Source organism: Pelobates fuscus, chromosome 12, assembly GCF_036172605.1.
Source record: "Pelobates fuscus isolate aPelFus1 chromosome 12, aPelFus1.pri, whole genome shotgun sequence".
NCBI classification, from domain to species: domain Eukaryota; kingdom Metazoa; phylum Chordata; class Amphibia; order Anura; family Pelobatidae; genus Pelobates; species Pelobates fuscus.
In genome coordinates, this window is record NC_086328.1 from 106,912,482 (window position 1) to 106,937,255 (window position 24,774).

The 24,774-nt window shown below is 45.2% G+C and overlaps 1 protein-coding gene across 1 annotated transcript in view; it reads left to right on the forward strand.

The window, feature by feature from the left end:
- Window positions 1-21,250: 21,250 nt before the first annotated feature.
- USP47 (ubiquitin specific peptidase 47) overlaps window positions 21,251-24,774 on the forward strand; it is a 47,520-nt gene continuing 43,996 nt past the window's right edge. Inside the window, exon 1 of the mRNA XM_063437948.1 lies at window positions 21,251-21,396. Coding sequence (XP_063294018.1) covers window positions 21,358-21,396 — 39 coding nt within the window. The 5' untranslated portion in view covers window positions 21,251-21,357. The remainder of the gene's footprint in view (window positions 21,397-24,774) is intronic.

Here is a 24,774-nt window from a genome sequence, read left to right on the forward strand (position 1 = left end):
GCAGATAGGGGTGTATGAGTCAGTGAAGGTATATTATCGGGCAGATAGGGGTGTATGAGTCAGTGAAGGTATATTATGGGGCAGATAGGGGTGTATGAGTCAGTGAGGGTATATTATGGGGCAGATAGGGGTGTATGAGTCAGTGAGGGTATATTATGGGTCAGATAGGGGTGTATGAGTCAGTGAGGGTATATTATGGGTCAGATAGGGGTGTATGAGTCAGTGAAGGTATATTATGGGGCAGATAGGGGTGTATTAGTCAGTGAAGGTGGGGCAGATAGGGGTGTATGAGTCAGTGAGGATATATTATGGGGCAGATAGGGGTGTATGAGTCAGTGAAGGTATATTATGGGGCAGATAGGGGTGTATGAGTCAGTGAGGGTATATTATGGGGCAGATAGGGGTGTATGAGTCAGTGAAGGTATATTATGGGGCAGATATGGGTGTATGAGTCAGTGAGGGTATATTATGGGGCAGATAGGGGTGTATGAGTCAGTGAGGGTATATTATGGGTCAGATAGGGGTGTATGAGTCAGTGAAGGTATATTATGGGGCAGATAGGGGTGTATGAGTCAGTGAGGGTATATTATGGGGCAGATAGGGGTGTATGAGTCAGTGAGGGAATGTTATGGGGCAGATAGGGGTGTATGAGTCAGTGAGGGTATATTATGGGGCAGATAGGGGTGTATGAGTCAGTGAGGGTATATTATGGGGCAGATAGGGGTGTATGAGTCAGTGAAGGTATATTATGGGGCAGATAGGGGTGTATGAGTCAGTGAGGGTATATTATGGGGCAGATAGGGGTGTATGAGTCAGTGAAGGTATATTATGGGGCAGATATGGGTGTATGAGTCAGTGAGGGTATATTATGGGGCAGATAGGGGTGTATGAGTCAGTGAGGGTATATTATGGGTCAGATAGGGGTGTATGAGTCAGTGAAGGTATATTATGGGGCAGATAGGGGTGTATGAGTCAGTGAGGGTATATTATGGGGCAGATAGGGGTGTATGAGTCAGTGAGGGAATGTTATGGGGCAGATAGGGGTGTATGAGTCAGTGAGGGTATATTATGGGGCAGATAAGGGTGTATGAGTCAGTGAAGGTATATTATGGGGCAGATAGGGGTGTATGAGTCAGTGAAGGTATATTATGGGGCAGATAGGGGTGTATGAGTCAGTGAGGGTATATTATGGGGCAGATAGGGGTGTATGAGTCAGTGAAGGTATATTATGGGGCAGATATGGGTGTATGAGTCAGTGAGGGTATGTTATGGGGCAGATAGGGGTGTATGAGTCAGTGAGGGTATATTATGGGGCATATAGGGGTGTATGAGTCAGTGAGGGTATATTACAGGGCAGATAGGGGTGTATGAGTCAGTGAAGATATATTACAGGGCAGATAGGGGTGTATGAGTCAGTGAGGGTATATTACGGGGCAGATAGGGGTGTATGAGTCAGTGAAGGTATATTACGGGGCAGATAGGGGTGTATGAGTCAGTGTGGGTATATTATGGGGCAGATAGGGGTGTATGAGTCAGTGAGGGTATATTATGGGGCAGATAGGGGTGTATGAGTCAGTGAGGGTATATTATGGGGCAGATAGGGGTGTATGAGTCAGTGAGGGTATATTATGGGGCAGATAGGGGTGTATGAGTCAGTGAGGGTATATTATGGGGCAGATAGGGGTGTATGAGTCAGTGAAGGTATATTATGGGGCAGATAGGGGTGTATGAGTCAGTGAGGGTATATTATGGGGCAGATAGGGGTGTATGAGTCAGTGAAGGTATATTATGGGTCAGATAGGGGTGTATGAGTCAGTGAGGGTATATTATAGGGCAGATAGGGGTGTATGAGTCAGTGAAGGTATATTATGGGGCAGATAGGGGTGTATGAGTCAGTGAAGGTATATTATGGGGCAGATAGGGGTGTATGAGTCAGTGATGGTATATTATGGGGCAGATAGGGGTGTATGAGTCAGTGAAGGTATATTATGGGGCAGATAGGGGTGTATGAGTCAGTGAGGGTATATTATGGGGCAGATAGGGGTGTATGAGTCAGTGAGGGTATATGGGGCAGATAGAGGTGAATGAGTCAGTAAGGGTATATAGGGCAGATAGAGGTGAATGAGTTAGTAAGGGTATATTATGGGGCAGAGAGAGGTGAATGAGTCAGTAAGGGTATATTATGGGGCAGATAGGGGTGTATGAGGGTATATTAAGGGTCAGATATGGGGTGAATGAGTCAGTGAGGGTATATTATGGGGCAGATAGGGGTATATGAGGGTATATTAAGGGGCAGATAAGGGGTGAATGAGTCAGTGAGGGTATATTATGGGGCAGGTAGGGATGGACGTGTCAGTGAGGGTATATTAAGGCATAGATATGGGTGAATGAGTCAATGAGGGTATATTATGGGGCAGATAGGGATGGATGAGTCAGTGAGGATATAATATGGGGCAGATAGGGATGGATGAGTCAGTGAGTTATATGGGGCAGATAGGTATGGATGAGTAAATGAGGGGGTGTTATAGGGCACATATGGGGTGAGTGAGTCAGTGAGGGTATATCATGGGGCATATAATAGCTAATGACTCAGTAAGGATATATTAAGGGGCATATAATAGTAAATGAGTCAGTAAGGATATATTATGAGGCATATAATAGTAAATGAGTCAGTAAGGAAATATTATGAGGCATATAATAGTAAATGAGTCAGTAAGGGTATATTAAGGGGCATATAATAGCGAAAAGGTCAGTAAGGGTATATTAAGGGGCATACAATAGCGAATGAGTTAGTAAGGTTATATTAAGGGGCATATAGGGATGGATGAATCAGTGAGGGTATTTTAAAGGGCAGATAATGGTGAATGAGTCAATGATTACAAAGGACCAAAAAGTATTTAAACAGTATGGAAACCCATATAATTTCTAGCTTTTAAAATGTAGTTTGAGTTCCCAATAATGTACACCTGATTGAATAACCTGACATCATTGGTTATGGGTTGTATTTACTGAAATAAGGACGCAGGAATCGTCAATTATATTTCAAGTTAACATAATCGGAAAAACTACCCATCTAATTTATTTTTTTTACCAAAAATTAGCAATTTCCTTGTCTATTCTCCACAAATCCCATTTTATATGTTCTTCTCTTCAGGGGTGAGGATGTGGTTAGGAGGGCCTGTACAACGAACGTTACCGTAAATCTTTAATACACAGGATTATTAGCCTTGATTTACAGACAATTATTAAAGGGACACTATAGTCACCTGAACAACTTTAGCTTAATGAAGCAGTTTTGGTGTATAGAACATGCCCCTGCAGCCTCACTGCTCAATCCTCTGCCATTTAGGAGTTAAATCCCTTTGTTTATGAACCCTAGTCACACCTCCCTGCATGTGACTTGCACAGCCTTCCATAAACACTTCCTGTAAAGAGAGCCCTATTTAGGCTTTCTTTATTGCAAGTTCTGTTTAATTAAGATTTTCTTATCCCCTGCTATGTTAATAGCTTGCTAGACCCTGCAAGAGCCTCCTGTATGTGATTAAAGTTCAATTTAGAGATTGAGATACAATTATTTAAGGTAAATTACATCTGTTTGAAAGTGAAACCAGTTTTTTTTTTCATGCAGGCTCTGTCAATCATAGCCAGGGGAGGTGTGGCTAGGGCTGCATAAACAGAAACAAAGTGATTTAACTCCTAAATGACAGTGAATTGAGCAGTGAAATTGCAGGGGAAGGATCTATACACTAAAACTGCTTCATTTAGCTAAAGTAATTTAGGTGACTATAGTGTTCCTTTAACACAAGAGAATTGCAGGTTCTGGGTGCGTGTTTCTCTGCCAGGACAATAATTGATGTTTTTGGCTGTTACTCCATCCCTGGGGAGCAGTTTCTATGGCTCGCAATGTATTTGCCTATCCCTTTCTCTGGCCATTATCTCTGTTACTGGACTTTAGACGGAACATTGATTTTTTTTTTGATTATTTTTGTTGTTGCGAAATTTACATTGTTTCACTTGGAGTTAGTTTATTATACTGATTTCACTCACCATGCAACATATTTTATTTTCACTTTTATTGCAGCTCATCCGGTTTATGATGGTTGACCTCCTCAGGTCCACTGAAAGTCCCTGGAACATTTCCTGGCTGGGCTATTTATTGTTTTATACGTCATAATGCGCTATATTGGCCTGCTACGTTTAACCCTACATATTATAAATACCACATGGACTGTTGCTTGAGTCTCTCAGAGCTGGAGTTTACTCTTTCATTACTACAACTACATCCCCTCTGATACTCAACTGGATTTTTTCACTAAATTCCAAATTGTAGTAAATTGAGAACCGAATTGTAAAATCTTAGGCTTAATCTTTGTATAAACATTTGGCATTTAATAAATAACCCACATAATATTTGATGAGTTTTTGTGGCATTCATTTATCAGAGATAGAAAATGATCTCACCCTTTAAAAATAATTAAAAAAACATTCTATATGGACAAAATGAATTCACGTGTGTCACATACATTAAACATGCTTTACATACATCCCTGACATACATACAAATCCACTGCACACATTAAACACCTCTATATCACACATATCACACACATTCTCAGAGTTATTCACTAACATGAGAATTAAAAGTGAATTTTAAATTTAAAGGGACACTATAGCCACCAGAACAACTACAGCTTAAAGGGACATTATAGTCACCCAGACCACTTCAGCTCAATGAAGTGGTCTGGGTGCCAGGTCCCCCAGGTTTTAACCCTTTAGATGTAAACATAGCAGTTTCAGAGAAACTGCTATGTTTACATTGCAGGGTTAATCCAACCTCTAGTGGCTGTCTTCCTGACAGCTGCTAGAGGCGCTTCTGCGATGCTGGATGCGAAAATTGCATTCAGCGTGCAGAACGTACATAGGAAAGCATTGAGAAATGTTTTCCCATGGACTGTGAATGCACACGTGGCTCTTGCTGCGCATGCGCATTCTGCTCCACTTGGGAGCTGATGTCGGCGGGGAGGAGAGGTCACCAGTGCCAAGGGATCCCGGCGCTGGATTAAAGTAAGTAAATGAAGTTTGTTTTCCTGACACTATAGTGATCCTTTAATGAAAAAAGGCAGCTTAAAGAAAAGGCAGTGTTTGCATTGCTCCCTAGGAACACTTCTAGTGGACACTCCTCAGACGGCCACTAGAGGTTCTTCCTGGGGCACTGCTGCATGCATACACTGAACTTTTCACATAGAGATGCAGTGATTCAATGTATCTCTATGAGGAGATGCTGAATGGCCACGCTCTCGCCTCCTTGACAATTTCAGCCAATCCAATTATTTTCCTAAGGGAAAGTAGTGGATTGGCTGAGATCATCAATTCTGATTATGTCAGTCAAGAAGATGGATAGAGTTAGGGCCTGCACCAGCGGACTCGCGCGACGCTGAAAATAAAGTGAGTTTTATTACCTTCTAATTTCGATAAGGGGGAGTAACCTAAATAGTGTATTTAACACTATAGGGTCAGGAATACATGTTCATGTTCCTGACACTTTAAGTATTCCTTTACATACAAAAAATAATCAGACAGTTGTTTTGTACACAGCACCTTTTTCTGGGACCAACAGTATCTGGGATACTTTTGGTCCCAGGTGCAGGTGCTATGGTATGCTAATACCTAGAACGCTGCTTTTTGTGGGGTGTGATATGTTTGGAATTTAGTGAATAGGGTAGTTTAATGACCCTTCCTTGGGTACTGTAGGCTATCTGGGCAGTCCTAGCAGCTAAGGTAATAGGTGCAAAGCAGGATCTTATCAACCTATTAAAGGTTTAACCTCAGTTATATGGATAGATTTGATTACCTACTAGTTGTGATAACATTGTAAACTCTCTTGTGTTGTGCAAAAGGTGAGGTATTTTTACTTTGTAGTCTACCATAGTTCACAATAAGGGAAAGCTGGGAGTGAAACTTTATCTCATGAAATATAGATCAGTAAAACTAGTCTGAAGAAGGACATAAGCAATCTAGTCTAACTAAGGCCTCATATTAATATTTGTTTGTATCTTTTCAAATGATTTTATATTTTTAGAAAAACTTTTTAAATTATTTTTAAAATACATTAACATATCAGACAATCTAGTGGAGGCCATGTATAACCTATAGATTTTTTTCCACAAAATTTCACTGTGTGCAGTGTTTAACGTATTGTTTTTGTAGACTTCAAATATCGTACCTTATTCATTGGGAGCTACTGTGTGACCAAGGTCTGCTTTCCACAGATATAGGGATAATATGGGTAAAGATTGTCAGGATTACTAGTTGATCCAGCACATAGAACTGTATCACACCTAGGACTAATAGGTAACGTCTTAGAGAGGTAAGAATCAGTACAAGTGCATTGTTAAGGCGCCAAGGATTACATCCTCAGAATTTAAAAGCATCCTAAAGGGTGATGGTCAACGGAGCGTGGTCCGACCATACAATAATACCACAAAAATACTTTTGGACTATATTCAGATAGGTCCCCTGGGTTAGACATTCTGGAATGGGAGGTGTGTACAGCTGAGAAGTGGGAGTATTACTTGTTGTGGGGGTGCAATGTGTTCCAGATATGGTGTAGGTTAAAGCTGGATAGTAGCTTGGAGAGAGTTTTACAAGAGGATTTCAGTCTGCCTCTTCTAGGAGATCTACTAGATACAGAGGTATCTACTTTGGGATCCAAAATGTAGTTAAAGTCACCACAGATTAAAGGGATTCTTTTTTGAACAGAGAGGATAACTTGGTAAATATGTGCTAGAGAAAACTACGTTGATCAGAGTTCAGTACGTAGAGTTCTACCAAGGTGTAAAAAGTATTGTTTAATAGACATACCATAATTCATTAACGGCCCTGGGGACCAACCAGTTTTTTAATCAATTAGAAGGCAACTGAGATATGTATGTAAATAGATACACCCCTGGCTTTGGTTTTGTAAGCTGCGTGGTGTTGAATTGTATAATGGGAGGATCCAAATTTTGGTAACTTCGACTTCAGGAAATGTGTTTCTTGCAGAAACAAAATATCAGCATGGGCATGTTGGGACTCTTTAGGTAACATGCCATTTGTGAGGGAAAACTCTCATAAAATTATGTAGGTTTTGATTGGAATGCTAAGTTGGTGCGTATTCAACAGTGTTTTTGCCATCTGATTGTCTTAAGATATGGTGTAAGGGTCCCTCAGGGCTATGACTGTAGGGATTTCTTGGTTTGTAGCCTAAGGTTGCAGTGAGAATGGGAAAGAGGGGTAGTCATAGTAGCAGCAATCATTTGGACCCTCAACAACAAAGGTAAAGAGACATGCACTAAGGGGAGCTGAAGGTTCAGTATGCCTATACCTGTCAGGATTGTGTTCGTTTGACTTGGTATAAAATAATTTACTAGTGGGCATTTGAGTATCTTTCAAATCTGTTCATGACATCATAGGAGTATCTGGGTGTGAATGTACCTGCAGTAGAGGTGGTAAATGGTGTAAAACCCAAACAAAACAAAAATTTATGTACAGGAGCACCCAGGGTACGGTGCATTGAGTGGAGTCATGATCCATGGAGGGCATGGATTAAAGCCAGAAATATACCAATAAGAAACGGTATCCGGAACCTTTGTCTTATGACTGTTTGGCAATATATCTACGGCTTGGTTGGTCATATAATGATCAACAGGTTATACATCATCAGGTTGTACATAAGCATTATCTGTGTAAACATGTCAACAATACCATAGTACTCTGCTTACTATACCCATGAGATAGATGGACAGATAGATAGATACAATTTCTATCTTCTATTTTTATACAAAATCTAGCACCAGAATTGTTCAAAGGGTGAGTTAACATGGTACAAACATGACATGAAGTGATTAGTAATGTCATCAGTGGGGAACATCGTCACATGGAAAGTACAGAAAGATTTTTAGTTGGCATTTGATGTGTCTGGGAAACGATTAAATTATCATTTTTTTAGAAAGCAATATAACAGACGAGTGCTGCATTTAGGTTATCATTGGGGTTAACATTAGAACCTAACAAAATAGAGCGTTACTTTTAAACGGGGAAAAAAGGCAGATTTGGAGCTGGGTTCATGCGAGACAAGCTCCATTCGATAGGTATGAGCAGCATTGTTCACGTTTGTCAATTTTAGCAAGGGCAAATAGTACAATAAGCTATATGTGATGTGTGAGATGGTCAAAAGATTAGAGAGAGATAACATGCGCCTCAAGTGCACAAAAAAGGTGTAAGTAAATTATGAACCATAAATACTTAACAAACATGAGGCCTCAGGTAGAAACGGGATCTCTGCGCTCCTCCATGGTCCGCTGCCATTATGGTCTCAGCTTTCCAGGGGATACCCAATATGGAGACATTGTTCCAGTAGACATGAGCCTGTCACGATTCCGGGGAACCCAACACGCTAACACACACACAGACACACACACAGAAAGTGTGCTGTACCGGTCCTTAGAGTGGCCGGGCTAAGCACACAAAGAATAGTCAGGAGACAAGCCGAGTAAGGGGAACCAGAAAACAGAATAACGAGAAACAAGCCGAGGTCAAAGGGTAGGAGAAAGTCACAAAGTCAGTATAACAAGCCAGAGGGTACGTAACCAGAAAGCACACGTGTCAGGGACCAGGAACCAGACAGAGACAGAAGTAGATGCAAACACACCTTTATTAATAAATAACAAATAATAAACAAAAGCAAAGTCCAGGAATCAAGCAGGGGTCAGTCACCAGAGCGGGTAGTCAGACAAGCCAGGATCAGGAGCACGGAGAGCAGCGGAGTCAGGAACAAGGCCGGAGTCAGGAACCAGGATCAAACAGGAAACACAGGAACAAGGAGACTTCTGGGAAACAGGAAACCACGCAAGGGCAAGGAGGTTCTGGGCTTAGCTGCTTAAATAGGCAGAACTGATTAGCAGCAGGGTTGATTACTACTCACAGGTGAGTAACCGTGGCAACAAGCAGAAGCAGCTCAAGTAATTGCAGCTGCAAACTCAATCACTGAAACAGAAAGGTTTTGCTGTTTAAAACAGCAAAGAAACCCTGACAGTACCTCCCCCTCAACGATTCCCCCCATCTCTGTTGGTGGGTCCGGGCTTCATGGGGAAGCGGGCGTGATAGGAACGAAGGAGGGATGGTGCATGGACATCAGAGGCTGGAACCCAGGAGCGTTCCTCTGGACCGTATCCTTTCCAGTGCACCAAGTATTGGATCTGTCCTCTGAAGACCCGTGAGTCAATGATGCTGCGTATTTCATATTCCTCATGATTGTCAATCAGAACAGGACGTGGACGTGGCACTGAGTTGGTGTAGCGATTACAAACCAACGGTTTCAAGAGGGAAACATGGAAAACATTTGAGATGCGCATGTTAGCAGGAAGGTCAAGTGCGTAAGCTACAGGGTTAACCCTTCGAAGTATACGAAATGGCCCAACGTATCGGGGTGCCAGTTTTTGTGAGGGAACACGGAGGCGTAGGTTGCGGGAAGACAGCCAGACCCTCTCTCCGACCTGATAGGTAGGTGCAGGAAGGCGTCTGCGGTCGGCCTGGAGTTTGTAGTTCTGCATTGCGCGTTGCAAAGAACTCTGAACCTGCACCCAAGTGGAACGGAGTTCCCTGACATGTCCCTCCAATGCCGGTATCTCCTGTGGCAAGAACGTATCAGGCAACATGGACGGTTGAAACCCATAGTTTGCCAGGAACGGGGATAGCCGGGAGGAGGCATTAATCGCACTATTGTGGGCAAACTCCGCCCAGGGTAGCAGATCAGACCAGTTGTTCTGGTGGTCAGAAATGTAGCAACGCAGAAACTGTTCCAGTGTTTGGTTAGCTCGTTCCGCTGCACCATTGGATTGCGGGTGGTAGGCCGATGAGAAGGAAAGCTGAATTCCCATTTGCGTACAAAAAGCTCTCCAAAATCTGGACACGAACTGGCTACCCCTATCTGAGACCATCACTTTGGGTAACCCATGCAAACGAAAGATCTCCCGACCAAAAATTGTTGCAAGTTCCTGGGAAGTTGGTAGTTTTTTCAAGGGAATGCAATGCGACATCTTCGAGAATCGGTCAACAACCATGAGAACGACTGTATTGCCACGAGAGACCGGAAGATCTACGATAAAATCCATGGACAAGTGGGTCCAGGGTCGTTCACCATTAGGTATGGTTTGCAGGAGACCCACTGGAGGGCGTCGTGGGGTTTTGTTTTGAGCGCACACAGGACAGGCAGCTACAAAAGCGGTGACATCCGAACGGAGACTAGGCCACCAAAATTGCCGGGATACGGACCAGATTAACTGGTTTTTGCCTGGATGTCCAGCTGCTTTGGAGTCGTGGTATGTACTCAATAGTTTCGTACGGAGGTTAATAGGTACAAAACAACGGCCATTAGGTTTCTCTGGAGGAGCATTACTTTGTGCAGCCAGAATCTCCTCGCCTAGGGGTGAGGTGATGTTAGTACGGATGGTTGCCAGTATATGGTCCGGAGGAATCACAGGAGTAGGGGTTATCTCCTCTCTAGATGGAGGGGAGAACTGTCGAGACAAGGCATCAGCCTGGATGTTTTTTGTACCGGGCAAGTAAGAAACCACATAATTGAATCTTGATAGGAAGAGAGCCCATCTAGCTTGCCGGGGGGAAAGTCGCTTAGCTTCAGAAAGATATGTTAGATTCTTGTGGTCTGTGAGTATGAGGATTGGCACTGAAGTACCCTCAAGAAGGTGCCTCCATTCTTTGAGAGCTAAAATTATGGCTAGAAGTTCTCTATCACCAATCTGGTAGTTGCATTCCGCCGGGTTCAATTTCCTCGAGAAATACCCGCACGGATGCCTGGAACTCTCTGGGTTAGGACGTTGAGACAGGAGGGCGCCCACTCCTGTCTCAGACGCATCGACCTCAAGAATGAATGGTAAGGCAGGGTTAGGGTGTGCCAGTATAGGGGCAGCAGCAAAGGCGACTTTGAGAGACTCAAAGGCAGTAATGGCTTCCTGTGACCAATGCTGTGGATCAGCATCTCTCCTGGTCATGTCCGTGAGAGGTTTAACCAAGGAAGAAAAGTTGCGTATGAACTTCCGATAATAATTGGCGAAGCCCAGAAACCGTTGTATAGAGCGAAGACCCGTAGGTCGAGGCCATTTAAGTACAGCCGAAAGTTTCTCCGGATCCATAGAGAATCCAGTATCTGAGATAACATATCCCAAGAATGTAACCTGTTTGCAGTGAAACTCACATTTCTCCAATTTGCAGAACAGACTATTTTCTCGAAGTCTCTGTAGAACACGAGAAACGTCTGCGTGATGGTTCTCGAGAGATGTGGAATGGATCAGAATATCATCAAGATACACCACCACACATTGCTGCAGCATATCTCGCAGGACGTCATTTATAAATTCTTGGAAAACCGCCGGAGCATTGCAAAGACCAAAGGGCATTACTAGGTATTCGTAATGGCCGCTCCTGGTGTTAAATGCGGTTTTCCATTCGTGGTCCTCTTTTATCCGGACGAGATTATATGCCCCTCTCAGATCAAGTTTGGTGAAGACCGTTGCTCCCTTGAGGCGGTCAAATAATTCCGTGATTAATGGAATGGGGTAGGCATTCTTAATAGTAATGCGATTGAGAGCCCTATAGTCGATACAGGGTCTCAACTCGCCATCTTTTTTCTTTACAAAGAAAAAGCCGGCCCCGGCAGGAGAAGATGACTTCCGAATAAAACCCTTAGACAGTGCATCGGTAACATACTCCTCCATGGCTCGATTTTCTGCTACAGACAGTGGGTAAATCCGGCCCCGGGGAGGATTGGTACCCGGTTGGAGTTCGATACCACAGTCATACGGACGGTGTGGTGGCAGAACGCTGGCTTGACCCTTGTCAAATACATCTTGGAATTCTTGGTACTCAGCGGGTAAGGAAGAGGCAGAACATGCGCCCAAAACTTTGACCGGTTTCTGGAGACAGGACAATGTGCATTGCTGGGACCATGATAATATCTCAGCTTTGCGCCAATCAATTGTGGGGTTATGCTTCTGTAACCAAGGGTATCCCAAAACAACCTGGTAATATGGAGAGGAAATGACCTGGAATTGGGTCGTCTCATGATGTAGAGCCCCTACAGCCAGAGATATGGGCACGGTTTCTTGGGTCACGTGGGTTGGCTGTATTGGTCTGCCATCGATGGCTTCGAAGGCTAGTGGGGAGTTGCGAGACTGTAAGGGTATAGAGTGCTTTGCTGCAAATGCACAATCTATAAACAAGCCTGCGGCCCCAGAATCAAGTAACGCCCGGGTTTCAATGGATGAATCAGACCAGGAGAGGATAACAGGCACCAAGGGTTTGTGCACACATATCTCTGGGTCTGCAGAAAGACCACCCAAGATCTGCCCCTGACAGTATCTTGGGTACGGACCCTTTGCCGGACGGATCGGGCAAAACTTTAACATGTGACCGTGGTGTCCGCAGTATAGGCACAGGCCCTCCCTCCTCCTAAAGGCTCTCTCCTCGGCCGAGAGGCGTGAGAAGCCTAACCGCCTTGGCTCCACACAGACAGAGGACTCAGGACCAGGAGGCAAGGGAGGTGAGGGAGGTTCGGGTGGGCAAGAAAAGCTCGGTGTCAAATTTACAAGAGGCCTCCGCAGGCGCTCCTTGGATAAGGATCTCTCTCGGAGTCTGATATCAATGAGGGTGACAAATGATATCAGTTCCTCGAGATCTTTAGGTAATTCTCTGGCTGCAATCTCATTTTTAAACACATCGGAGAGACCTTGTGCAAAGGCAGCCACAAGAGTCTCGTTGTTCCAGCCACCCTCTGCTGCCATGGTACGGAATTCACTGGCATACTCGACAATAGTTTTTGTGCCCTGAGAATTAGACATGAGTAGTTCGGCAGTAGGGGTGGAGCGAGCTGGAATATCAAAAACCCTATTGAAGGATGCAACAAATTCAGGGTAATTGTAAATAATAGGCTTCTCCGCCTCCCAGAGAGGTTTTGCCCAAGCTAGGGCCTTTTCAGACAGCAAAGAAATCATGAAGTGAACTTTGTCACTGTCTGTAGGAAATGCCTGGGGCAGGGTTTCAAGGTATCCTTTAACCTGATTTATAAATTCTCTGCACTGTGCTGGGTCGCCCCCAAAATGCTGAGGGAGTGGGACAGACCCAGTCATTTCTCTAGCCGCTACAGGTTTGGAGGTTACAACCGGTGCTAGAACAGGAAGTGAGGCAGAGGCGGCCGCAATCGCAGGCTGGCCGGGTACTGGATCCAGATGGGCATACTGGTCCAAATGGTGGTTCTGCTGGTCCCACTGGGTAAGCAGGTTAGGTATAGGTGTCTTGCCTGTACCATCTGTATTCATGGCCCTTGCGTAATGTCAGGGACCAGGAACCAGACAGAGACAGAAGTAGATGCAAACACACCTTTATTAATAAATAACAAATAATAAACAAAAGCAAAGTCCAGGAATCAAGCAGGGGTCAGTCACCAGAGCGGGTAGTCAGACAAGCCAGGATCAGGAGCACGGAGAGCAGCGGAGTCAGGAACAAGGCCGGAGTCAGGAACCAGGATCAAACAGGAAACACAGGAACAAGGAGACTTCTGGGAAACAGGAAACCACGCAAGGGCAAGGAGGTTCTGGGCTTAGCTGCTTAAATAGGCAGAACTGATTAGCAGCAGGGTTGATTACTACTCACAGGTGAGTAACCGTGGCAACAAGCAGAAGCAGCTCAAGTAATTGCAGCTGCAAACTCAATCACTGAAACAGAAAGGTTTTGCTGTTTAAAACAGCAAAGAAACCCTGACAACACGTTCACAATCGATACTATAAAGCAAAGACCACAACAGGGCACAGATAGACAGGAAAGGTAAGTATTTAAATCCTAGCCTGAATCCTGATTGGCTAACCACCAATCAGTATTAACAAACACACGTGGGGGATATCTATACCCCCCACTGTGTTTGTTGCACTGTAGCTTTAACGCCGGGTCACGTGAGTGACCCCGGCGCTTAGATAATAGTGCCGGCTCCCAGCGTGCAGCGTTAGACATGCTGCCGCTGGGAGGAGGAGAGGAGGACGCGAGCGGCGTGTCAAGAGGAGAGGACGCCGCTCGCTTATCGGTAAGGGGAGAGGGGACCGCGGGCGGCGACGGACCGAGGGTGAGTGCTGCGAGAGGATTGCAGCCTCCCCTCACCGCTGCCCGCGGAACCCTGACATAACCCCCCCCTCGAAGACCGCCCAGAGGGCGGGAAGCCGAAGGCTTCAAAGGAAACCGCGCATGAAAGGAGCGGATCAAGGAGGGGGCGTTCAAGTCAGAGACAGAAACCCACGACCGCTCCTCCGGGCCATAACCCTTCCAATCAACCAGATACTGCAACCGACCTCGAGAGAAACGAGAATCAAGGAGAGCAGCCACCTCATATACGTCACTAGAGACCGCGCGGAGGGCATCGGAACGCCTGAGAGAGCCAGAGAACCGATTACAGAGCAAGGGCTTCAAAAGGGAGGTGTGAAAGGTGTTAGGTACGCGCATGGAAGGGGGCAAGGCCAGGGAGTAGGATACAGGATTCACCCTACGCAACACCTTATAGGGACCAAGGAACTTGGGCGCAAACTTCATCGAGGGAACCCTAAGGCGGAGATTCCTAGAGGACAACCAAACCCTATCACCCGGAGCATAAGAAGGAGCCGCACACCTACGACGATCAGCAAACCTCTTTTGAGTAGCAGCAGCACGACAAAGAGCAGCATGGACCTGATCCCACATCTTCCGTAAGGAGGCGAGGTGCTCGTCCAAAGCGGGCATTCCCTTGTCGGAGAATACACCGGGAAGGACAGCGGGTTGGAACCCATAAGCCACCATAAAAGGACTTACGCCAGTAGAAGAATGAGACACAGTGTTCCTGGCAAACTCAGCCCAGGGAAGGAGACGGGACCAGTTGTCCTGGTGTGCATTCGTGAAACAGCGTAAATACAACTCCACAGACTGATTTGCTCGTTCGGCAGCTCCATTAGATTGCGGATGATAGGAGGAAGTAAACGATAAGGAGACCCCCATCTCAGCACAAAAGCCTCTCCAAAACCGAGAGACAAACTGAGGGCCCCTGTCAGATACGATATCTTGTGGTATACCATGCAAGCGGAACACTTCTTTGGCAAACACCTGAGCCAACTGAACCGCAGAAGGTAGCTTCTTAAGCGGAATGAAGTGCGCCATTTTGGAGAACCTATCCGTTACAGTCAAAATTACTGTCTGCCCATCAGATGAAGGAAGATCCACAATAAAGTCCATGGATAAGTGTGTCCACGGTTTCTTGGGTACAGATAGGGGCATAAGGAGTCCCAGGGGTTTAACATTAGGGGACTTACACTGTGTACAGACACGGCAAGCCTGCACGTAATCTACCACGTCTTTTTTGAGTGAGGGCCACCAAAACTGTTGGAAAAGACCCTTGTAAGTCTTGGTAACCCCTGGATGACCAGCCGTTTTGGCTGTGTGAAATAAAGTTAACAACTTCTTTCTGTCTTTTACTTTCACGTACAGCTTACCAGTAGGGGTCTCAGAGGGTGCTTGGGGTTGGTATGACTTGATACCATCAAGAAAAAGAGACGAGATAACCAAACGGGTAGTAGCTATTATATTAGTTGTGGGTACAATGGGCTCAGGAGTGGAGGTAATAGAATCTACAGGTTCGTACTGGCGGGAGATGGCATCAGCCTTGACATTTCGATAACCAGGCCTGTATGTGATTATGTACTGAAAACGTGAGAGAAATAAAGACCATCTAGCCTGACGAGAGGATAACCTCTTAGCATCTGCGATATAGGATAGATTTTTATGATCGGTTATAACCAAAATCTTGTGTCTAGCTCCCTCTAACAAGTACCTCCATTCTTTAAATGCCATCACTATAGCTAATAATTCCCTGTTCCCAACGTCGTAATTCTTTTCAGACTCTGACAAGCGTTTAGAAAAGTAACCACAGGGAAGGAGGGGTTCGTCATACGATTGTCTTTGTGACAACACTGCTCCTATACCTGATTCAGAGGCGTCTACTTCCAGTACAAAGGGAAGGGAAGGATCAGGATGGTGTAACACAGGGGCAGTGGCAAATGCCTTTTTTTAGAGTCTCGAAGGCCACAATAGCATTAGGATTCCAAACCCTGGGGTGTAAACCCTTTTTTGTCAGTTTAGTGATAGGGGAAATAATGGATGAGAAGTTTTTAACAAACTTTCTATAATAATTGGCAAACCCTATAAATCGCTGTATTGCCTTAAGTCCTTGGGGAAGGGGCCAGGACAGTATAGCTTCCAATTTTGGATCTGTCGGTGGGATAGGAACGTGGATTCATCACCAAATGGATGTCAATTTGATTGAGGAAACCACGACACAATGCTGGGTCACCACTATAGCGCTGTGGCGGTGTCATATGGACTACATGAGCAGGAACGGGTACTGGAGTGGCAATGGGTTCGGGCACAGCAGCAACCGCCTCCTGGACGGCAGGCTGCAGGTGTGCAGTACGAGCCAGTATGGTCTGCAAAGCTTGAGCAAACTGATCCATACGGTGGTCCAAGCCATCCATTCTAGCCTCCTGATTAACTAGGAGCTGTGGTATGTCAGCAGGTTCCATTATGGCCCTGTTGTAATGTCACGATTCCGGGGAACCCAACACGCTAACACACACACAGACACACACACAGAAAGTGTGCTGTACCGGTCCTTAGAGTGGCCGGGCTAAGCACACAAAGAATAGTCAGGAGACAAGCCGAGTAAGGGGAACCAGAAAACAGAATAACGAGAAACAAGCCGAGGTCAAAGGGTAGGAGAAAGTCACAAAGTCAGTATAACAAGCCAGAGGGTACGTAACCAGAAAGCACACGTTCACAATCGATACTATAAAGCAAAGACCACAACAGGGCACAGATAGACAGGAAAGGTAAGTATTTAAATCCTAGCCTGAATCCTGATTGGCTAACCACCAATCAGTATTAACAAACACACGTGGGGGATATCTATACCCCCCACTGTGTTTGTTGCACTGTAGCTTTAACGCCGGGTCACGTGAGTGACCCCGGCGCTTAGATAATAGTGCCGGCTCCCAGCGTGCAGCGTTAGACATGCTGCCGCTGGGAGGAGGAGAGGAGGACGCGAGCGGCGTGTCAAGAGGAGAGGACGCCGCTCGCTTATCGGTAAGGGGAGAGGGGACCGCGGGCGGCGACGGACCGAGGGTTAGTGCTGCGAGAGGATTGCAGCCTCCCCTCACCGCTGCCCGCGGAGCCCTGACAGAGCCTTCTTCAGGAGTATTGATCGTAATGGTCACTCCATTTCTGGATACCAATAAACAGGTCGTAAATCCCAATCGCTACAGAATGCAGTGCTCTCATAATGTTTTGATTACTTTCTGGTAGGTCCTCCTGGTCTGGAGAGCAGCAGCGGGGAGGTCGGTGAAAATTTTTACATTGGAATATTAAAATGATAAGTCCCGTTTTGTGCGACTATTTTTCAGCAGTACTTAATTGGCATGGTAGAAGTCGGCTGAAAAGATCACATTTCTGAATCCGGAACATGTGGGGGGCATTGGAGTCTATGGACTCTATCTAGTAGGAATAGATCTTGTGGCAAATTTGGGACCATATGCTTAAACAGGCACAAGACATATTCATAAAGGTCCGGAGGTTTTACCAATTCAGGGACACCCCTTAGTCGGTCATTATTCTGCCTTGACTTGTCCTTCATGTCGGCCAGTTTCAATTCACATGCGTCCAGGCATTGCACCATTTCCTGCAATAGAATTGTGGGCTTTCCTCATATTCACTGAACTTCTTTATCATATGTAAAGTTCTGATTTCCAATTATTGTAAATTTATGTCAGATTGCAATTACTTTGGCAGACATTGCTTCCAAAGAGGCTTGTAAGAACTCCTTTGTGAGGGATTCTAGGCCTTGTACAGAGTCCTCAGTCGTTAGGCCTTCAGTGCCATCTTGGATTTCCAAAGCGACAGGCAGCCTGTTTGTGTTGGAAGAAATGCCATTTATTGGCTTTTTCTTGTTGCTGTTTTGATTTGTTTTGCGACATGACCGCAATATTGTATTTGTTAGCTAGATTTAGCCCGTAGATACACTAATAACCGGGTTCCATGTTGCGGAACTCTAATTAAGGTATCCGACTCGCATGGCTTCCGGTCACGCCCACTCATATTAAATAATTGTAAATATTTATGATAAATGTTTAAAATGTAGAAAACCTTTTTTAATATTTGATTTTTTTTTATATATTGATATAATTAAGAAAATAATAATTTTAAAAGTTTATCCAAGAATATTAAATAATTTAAAAAGCTAATCCAAAAGTTTTTATGTGTGATTTAGATAAGTTCTATGACTCCATAGACGTTGCAAAGCAATTGGGGTATGTAGAAAGCTGTAATATAGGAAATATCAATTACAACCTGAGGGGGTATTTTCTTGAGATAATTTACAATAGGAGGAGAAGACTGATAGACAATATGTTCTTATTTGAGAGCAGTCTTTGTATTATTTGACCCACTCGACATCTGTCTATCTATCTATCTATCTATCCATCTATCTGTCTGTCCATCTATCTGTCCATCTATCTATCTATCAATCTATCTGTCCATCTATCTATCCGTCCATCCATCTATCCATCCACCTATCAATCTATCTATCTATCTCTCTCTATATATATCTGTCCATCTATCAATCTATCTATCTCTCTCTCTATCGGTCCATCTTTCTATCTATCCGTTCATCCGTTCATCCATCAATCTATCTGTCCATCTATCTATCTTTCTATCTATCTGCCCATCTATCTATCTGTCCATTCATCTATCTGTCCATCTATCTATCTGTCCATCTATCTACCTGTCCATCTATCAATCTGTCTGTCCACCCATCCACCTATCTCTTTATCTGTCCATCTATCTATCTGTCCCCATCTATCTATCTATCTGTCCATCCATCCATCCATCCATCTCTCTATCTGTCCATCTATCTATCTATCTATCTATCTATCTATCTATCTATCTATCTATCCATCTATCTGTCTGTCCATCTATCTGTCCATCTATCTATCTATCTATCTATCAATCTATCTGTCCATCTATCTATCCGTCCATCCATCTATCCATCCACCTATCAATCTATCTATCTCTCTCTCTCAATATTTGTCCATCTATCAATCTATCTATCTCTCTCTCTATCGGTCCATCTATCTATCTATCTATCCGTTTATCCATCCATCAATCTATCTGTCCATCTATCTATCTTTCTATCTATCTGCCCATCTATCTATCTGTCCATTCATCTATCTATCTATCTATCTATCTATCTATCTATCTATCTATCTATCTGTCCATCTATCTATCTGTCCATCTATCTATCTACCTGTCCATCTATCAATCTGTCCCCATCTATCTATCTATCTGTCCATCCATCCATCCATCTATCTCTCTATCTGTCCATCTATCTATCTATCTATCTGTCCATCTATCCATCTGTCCATCCATCTATCTATCTGTCTGTCTATCTGTCCATCCATCCATCTATATCTCTATCTGTCCATCTCTCTATCTGCCCATCTATCTATCTGTCCATCTATCTATCTACCTGTCCATCTATCTATCTGTCCCCATCTATCTATCTATCTGTCCATCCATCCATCCATCTATCTCTCTATCTGTCCATCTATCTATCTATCTGTCCATCTATCCATCTGTCCATCCATCTATCTATCTGTCTGTCTATCTGTCCATCCATCCATCTATATCTCTATCTGTCCATCTCTCTATCTGCCCATCTATCTATCTGTCCATCTATCCATCTGTCCATCCATCTATCTATCTGTCTGTCTATCTGTCCATCCATCCATCTATATCTCTATCTGTCCATCTCTCTATCTGCCCATCTATCTATCTGTCCATCCATCCATCCATCTATCTCTCTATCTGTCCATCTATCTATCTATCTATCTATCTATCTATCTGTCCATCTACCCATCTGTCCATCCATCTATCTATCTATCTATCTATCTATCTATCTATCTATCTATCTGCCCATCTATCAATCCATCTATCTATCTATCTATCCATCTATCTGTCCATCCATCTATCTGCCCATATGTCTATCTGTCTGTCTATCTGTCCATCTATCTATCTGTCCATCTATCTATGAATCCATCTATCTGTCCATTCATCTATCTATCTGTCCATCCATCCATCTATCTGTCCATCTATCTCTCTATCTGCCCATATATCTATATGCCTGTCTATCTGTCCATCTATTTATCTGTCCATCCATCTATCTATCTATCTATCAATCTATCATCTATCTATCTGTCTGTCCATCTATCTATCAATCCATCTATCTATATATCTATATATCTATCTATCTATCTATCTATCCATCTATCTATCTGTCCATCCATCTATCTGCCCATATATCTATCTGTCCATCTATCTATCAATCCATCTATCTGTCCATCCATCTATCTATCTCTTTCTCTATCCATCCATCTATCTATCTACCTATGTATTTGTCCATCCATCCATCTATCTATCTATCTATCTATCTATCTATCTATTTCTCTATCCATCCATCTATCTACCTATCTATTTGTCTGTCCATCCATATATCTATCTATCTGTCCATCCATCTATCTATCTGTCCATCTTTATATCAATCCATCTATCTGTCCATCCATATATCTCTTTCTCTATCAATCCATCCATCTATCTATCTATCTATCTATGTATCTATCTATCTATCTATCTATCTATCAATTCATCTATCTATCCATCCATCTCTTTCTCTATCCATCCATCTATCTACCTATTTGTCCATCTATCTCTCTCTCTCTTATTTATTTATAAAGATAATTTCTCCCCTAATAAGGAATGTATACCTGGTGTTTGCACTGAATGACACACTGTATTTGTTTCTCTGTAAAATTTAAATATAGTTTTTAATTCTAACCCTGAGGGTTTTGGCAGGTGGGTGTCGTTATAGGTATATTCTCATTGATGTTTGTTTGTGTAGATGTAACTCTATCCCTTATTACACCCTGGACAGTGACTCTCCATCTTGGCTTGATGGGGAGCACCTGGAAAAGAGCACTGACGCCATCTTGGTACTCGCTCACGGCCGTTGCTATGGTGATGGGAACGCCTTGTGTCCGGGCGGACGTTACGTCACGCCAGTCTCGCGTGAACACAGCGGCCATTTTTCCATTGATTGCGTCTGCTCCTGGCAGCGAGCTGTGTGCAGGGCCCTGCTATCCGACCATGTCCCCCGCCTGAGACCAGCCCCTCACCCCCCGAGCCCGAGACATGGGGCCTGGAGAGGACAAGCACCTCGTACCCACGGAGGTAGGGGGCCACAGCCAGCACCTCACACTCTGTGTATACACAAGGGCCACAGCCAGCACCTCACACTCTGTATACACACAGGGGCCACAGCCAGCACCTCAGACTCTGTGTACACACAGGGGCCACAGCCAGCACCTCACACTCTGTATACACACAGGGGCCACAGCCAGCACCTCAGACTCTGTGTACACACAGGGGCCACAGCCAGCACCTCAGACTCTGTGTACACACAGGGGCCACAGCCAGCACCTCACACTCTGTGTACACACAGGGGCCACAGCCAGCACCTCACACTCTGTGTACACACAGGGGCCACAGCCAGCACCTCACACTCTGTGTATACACAGGGGCCACAGCCATCACCTCACACTCTGTGTATACACAGGGGCCACAGCCAGCACCTCACACTCTGTGTATACACAGGGGCCACAGCCAGCACCTCACACTCTGTGTATACACAGGGGCCACAGCCAGCACCTCACACTCTGTGTACACACAGGGGCCACAGCCAGCACCTCACACTCTGTGTACACACAGGGGCCACAGCCAGCACCTCACACTCTGTGTACACACAGGGGCCACAGCCAGCACCTCACACTCTGTGTACACACAGGGGCCACAGCCAGCACCTCACACTCTGTGTACACACAGGGGCCACAGCCAGCACCTCACACTCTGTGTACACACAGGGGCCACAGCCAGCACCTCACACTCTGTGTACACACAGGGGCCACAGCCAGCACCTCACACTCTGTGTACACACAGGGGCCACAGCCAGCACCTCACACTCTGTGTACACACGGGGGGGGGGGGCACAGCCAGCACCTCACACTCTGTGTACACACAGGGGGGGGGGGCACAGCCAGCACCTCACACTCTGTGTACACACAGGGGGGGGGGGCACAGCCAGCACCTCACACTCTGTGTACACACAGGGGGGGCACAGCCAGCACCTCACCCTCTGTGTACACACAGGGGGGGGCCACAGCCAGCACCTCACCCTCTGTGTACACACAGGGGGGGGGCACAGCCAGCACCTCACACTCTGTGTACACACAGGGGGGGCCACAGCCAGCACCTCACACTCTGTGTACACACAGGGGGGGGCCACAGCCAGCACCTCACACTCTGTGTACACACAGGGTAGGGGGGAACAGCCAGCACCTCACACTCTGTGTACACACGGGGGGGGGGCACAGCCAGCACCTCACACTCTGTGTACACACAGGGGGGGGCCACAGCCAGCACCTCACACTCTGTGTACACACAGGGGGGGGGGGCACAGCCAGCACCTCACACTCTGTGTACACACAGGGGGGGGGGGGCACAGCCAGCACCTCACACTCTGTGTACACACAGGGGGGGGCCACAGCCAGCACCTCACACTCTGTGTACACACGGGGGGGGGGGCACAGCCAGCACCTCACACTCTGTGTACACACAGGGGGGGGGGGCACAGCCAGCACCTCACACTCTGTGTACACACAGGGGGGGGGGGCACAGCCAGCACCTCACACTCTGTGTACACACAGGGGGGGGGGGGGGGCACAGCCAGCACCTCACACTCTGTGTACACACAGGGGGGGCACAGCCAGCACCTCACCCTCTGTGTACACACAGGGGGGGGCCACAGCCAGCACCTCACCCTCTGTGTACACACAGGGGGGGGGCACAGCCAGCACCTCACACTCTGTGTACACACAGGGGGGGGGGGCACAGCCAGCACCTCACACTCTGTGTACACACAGGGGGGGGGGCACAGCCAGCACCTCACACTCTGTGTACACGGGGGGGGGGGGGGGGGGGGGGGTGAATAGCTTGGTGAATAGCCTGTACATTTCTTATGTCTGAACTGTTTCAAATCATGTGAATTTAGCATTTCAGCAGACTTTTGGTGTAATGAATTACTCTACTTTGTATCAGTTTTAGGGACTTAATCATGCAAAATAAGGCAGCCTGTTTTAATCTTGTTATAATTGTATCGTAACTGTACAGATGCATAATTAATTTTAAAGTGACAATATAGTCACTAAAACTACCCCCTGATTAATTCACTGCCATTTAGGAGTAGTCAGTTTTGTCTCTGTTTATGAAGCTTTAGTCACACCTCCCCTGGCAGTGACTGACAGCCTGCATGAAAACAAACAAACTGGTTTCACTTTTAACCAGATGTAACTTACTTAAGGTGGTGTGCCTAGGGTGCAAATCAAAGCGAACTTCTAAATGGCAGATACCGTAATTGACCAGTGAGGCTGCAAGGGGCACTACCTATACACCAAAATTGCCTTATTAAGTTAAAGATGTTTTGGTGCCTATATAGTGTCCTTGGCATAGTTATACTTGCTAGTGTCCCTGGTGTGTTGTACACCATTTCCTTGTGGTGATGCTATTAATGAGAGAGGCCTGCAGTAATTTACTGGTATGTAATGCTGAGTGGAAAGGAGTATACAGAATTTACTCTGAACACGTGTGCGTACCCAACAGCTACAAGCATTCTCTGTGAAAATATATTCTCAATTTAATTACTAATCCCCAAAACACCACCACATTGGGGTTTAATCACTTAACAGTTGGCTGCGGTGAATTGAAAACTGAATTGCAGAATGTTTACTAGAATTGCCCAGATGTGACTGTTTTCAGTTCTGCAGTTAGTTGTTTAGTGATTGAACTTTTTTGTGTACTTTGCACAGCTAGTAGTATACGAGTGCCTGTCCTGCACACGGCAGTATGTGCAGACCTATATTTAATCAATAGCTGGTTCCTTGCTTTAACCCCCCTTAAATGTCTTCAGGGAGAATGGATGGGCCTAGAATACAAGAATGCACCTTGTTGATTCTGAGTGACACATATTTATCTGTATGATCAGTCTCAGGCTGTTACAGTACTTAATTTTCAGCATAATATCTGGCACTTGGTGATTAAGCAAACTATTACAATATGTTATAGAATGTATTTGCAATGAGTGGGTTTCCTTTTATTTGCAGGTTTAGTATTGCATCACATTCGCGTGTGGTGACCCATTTCTACACAATGTTGGCTGACATCCAGATTGTGGTATTTGCTTACTGTCATTCTCCTATTAAATTATACTTTTACTGAAACACCTGATGTGATCACGTGGTTGGCTTGTCAATATTCTGAATAATGGCCATGTTGGTACATAAAGGTGTACAGCAAAAGTTGTGTGACAGTAGTGAGTCATTTTCTGATTAGGCCTGGCTAGTCAGATACTCTGTAATCAGTGAATAATCTCATAGATTTATCTTGTATTCCGTCTGTTCTCTACGTCACGTATGACATACAGTTGGGTGGTTGTACTGTGTTCTAATTTATTTACTGCTGTTTATTATGGCAAGATTTGTGAACTCCGTTATAAAC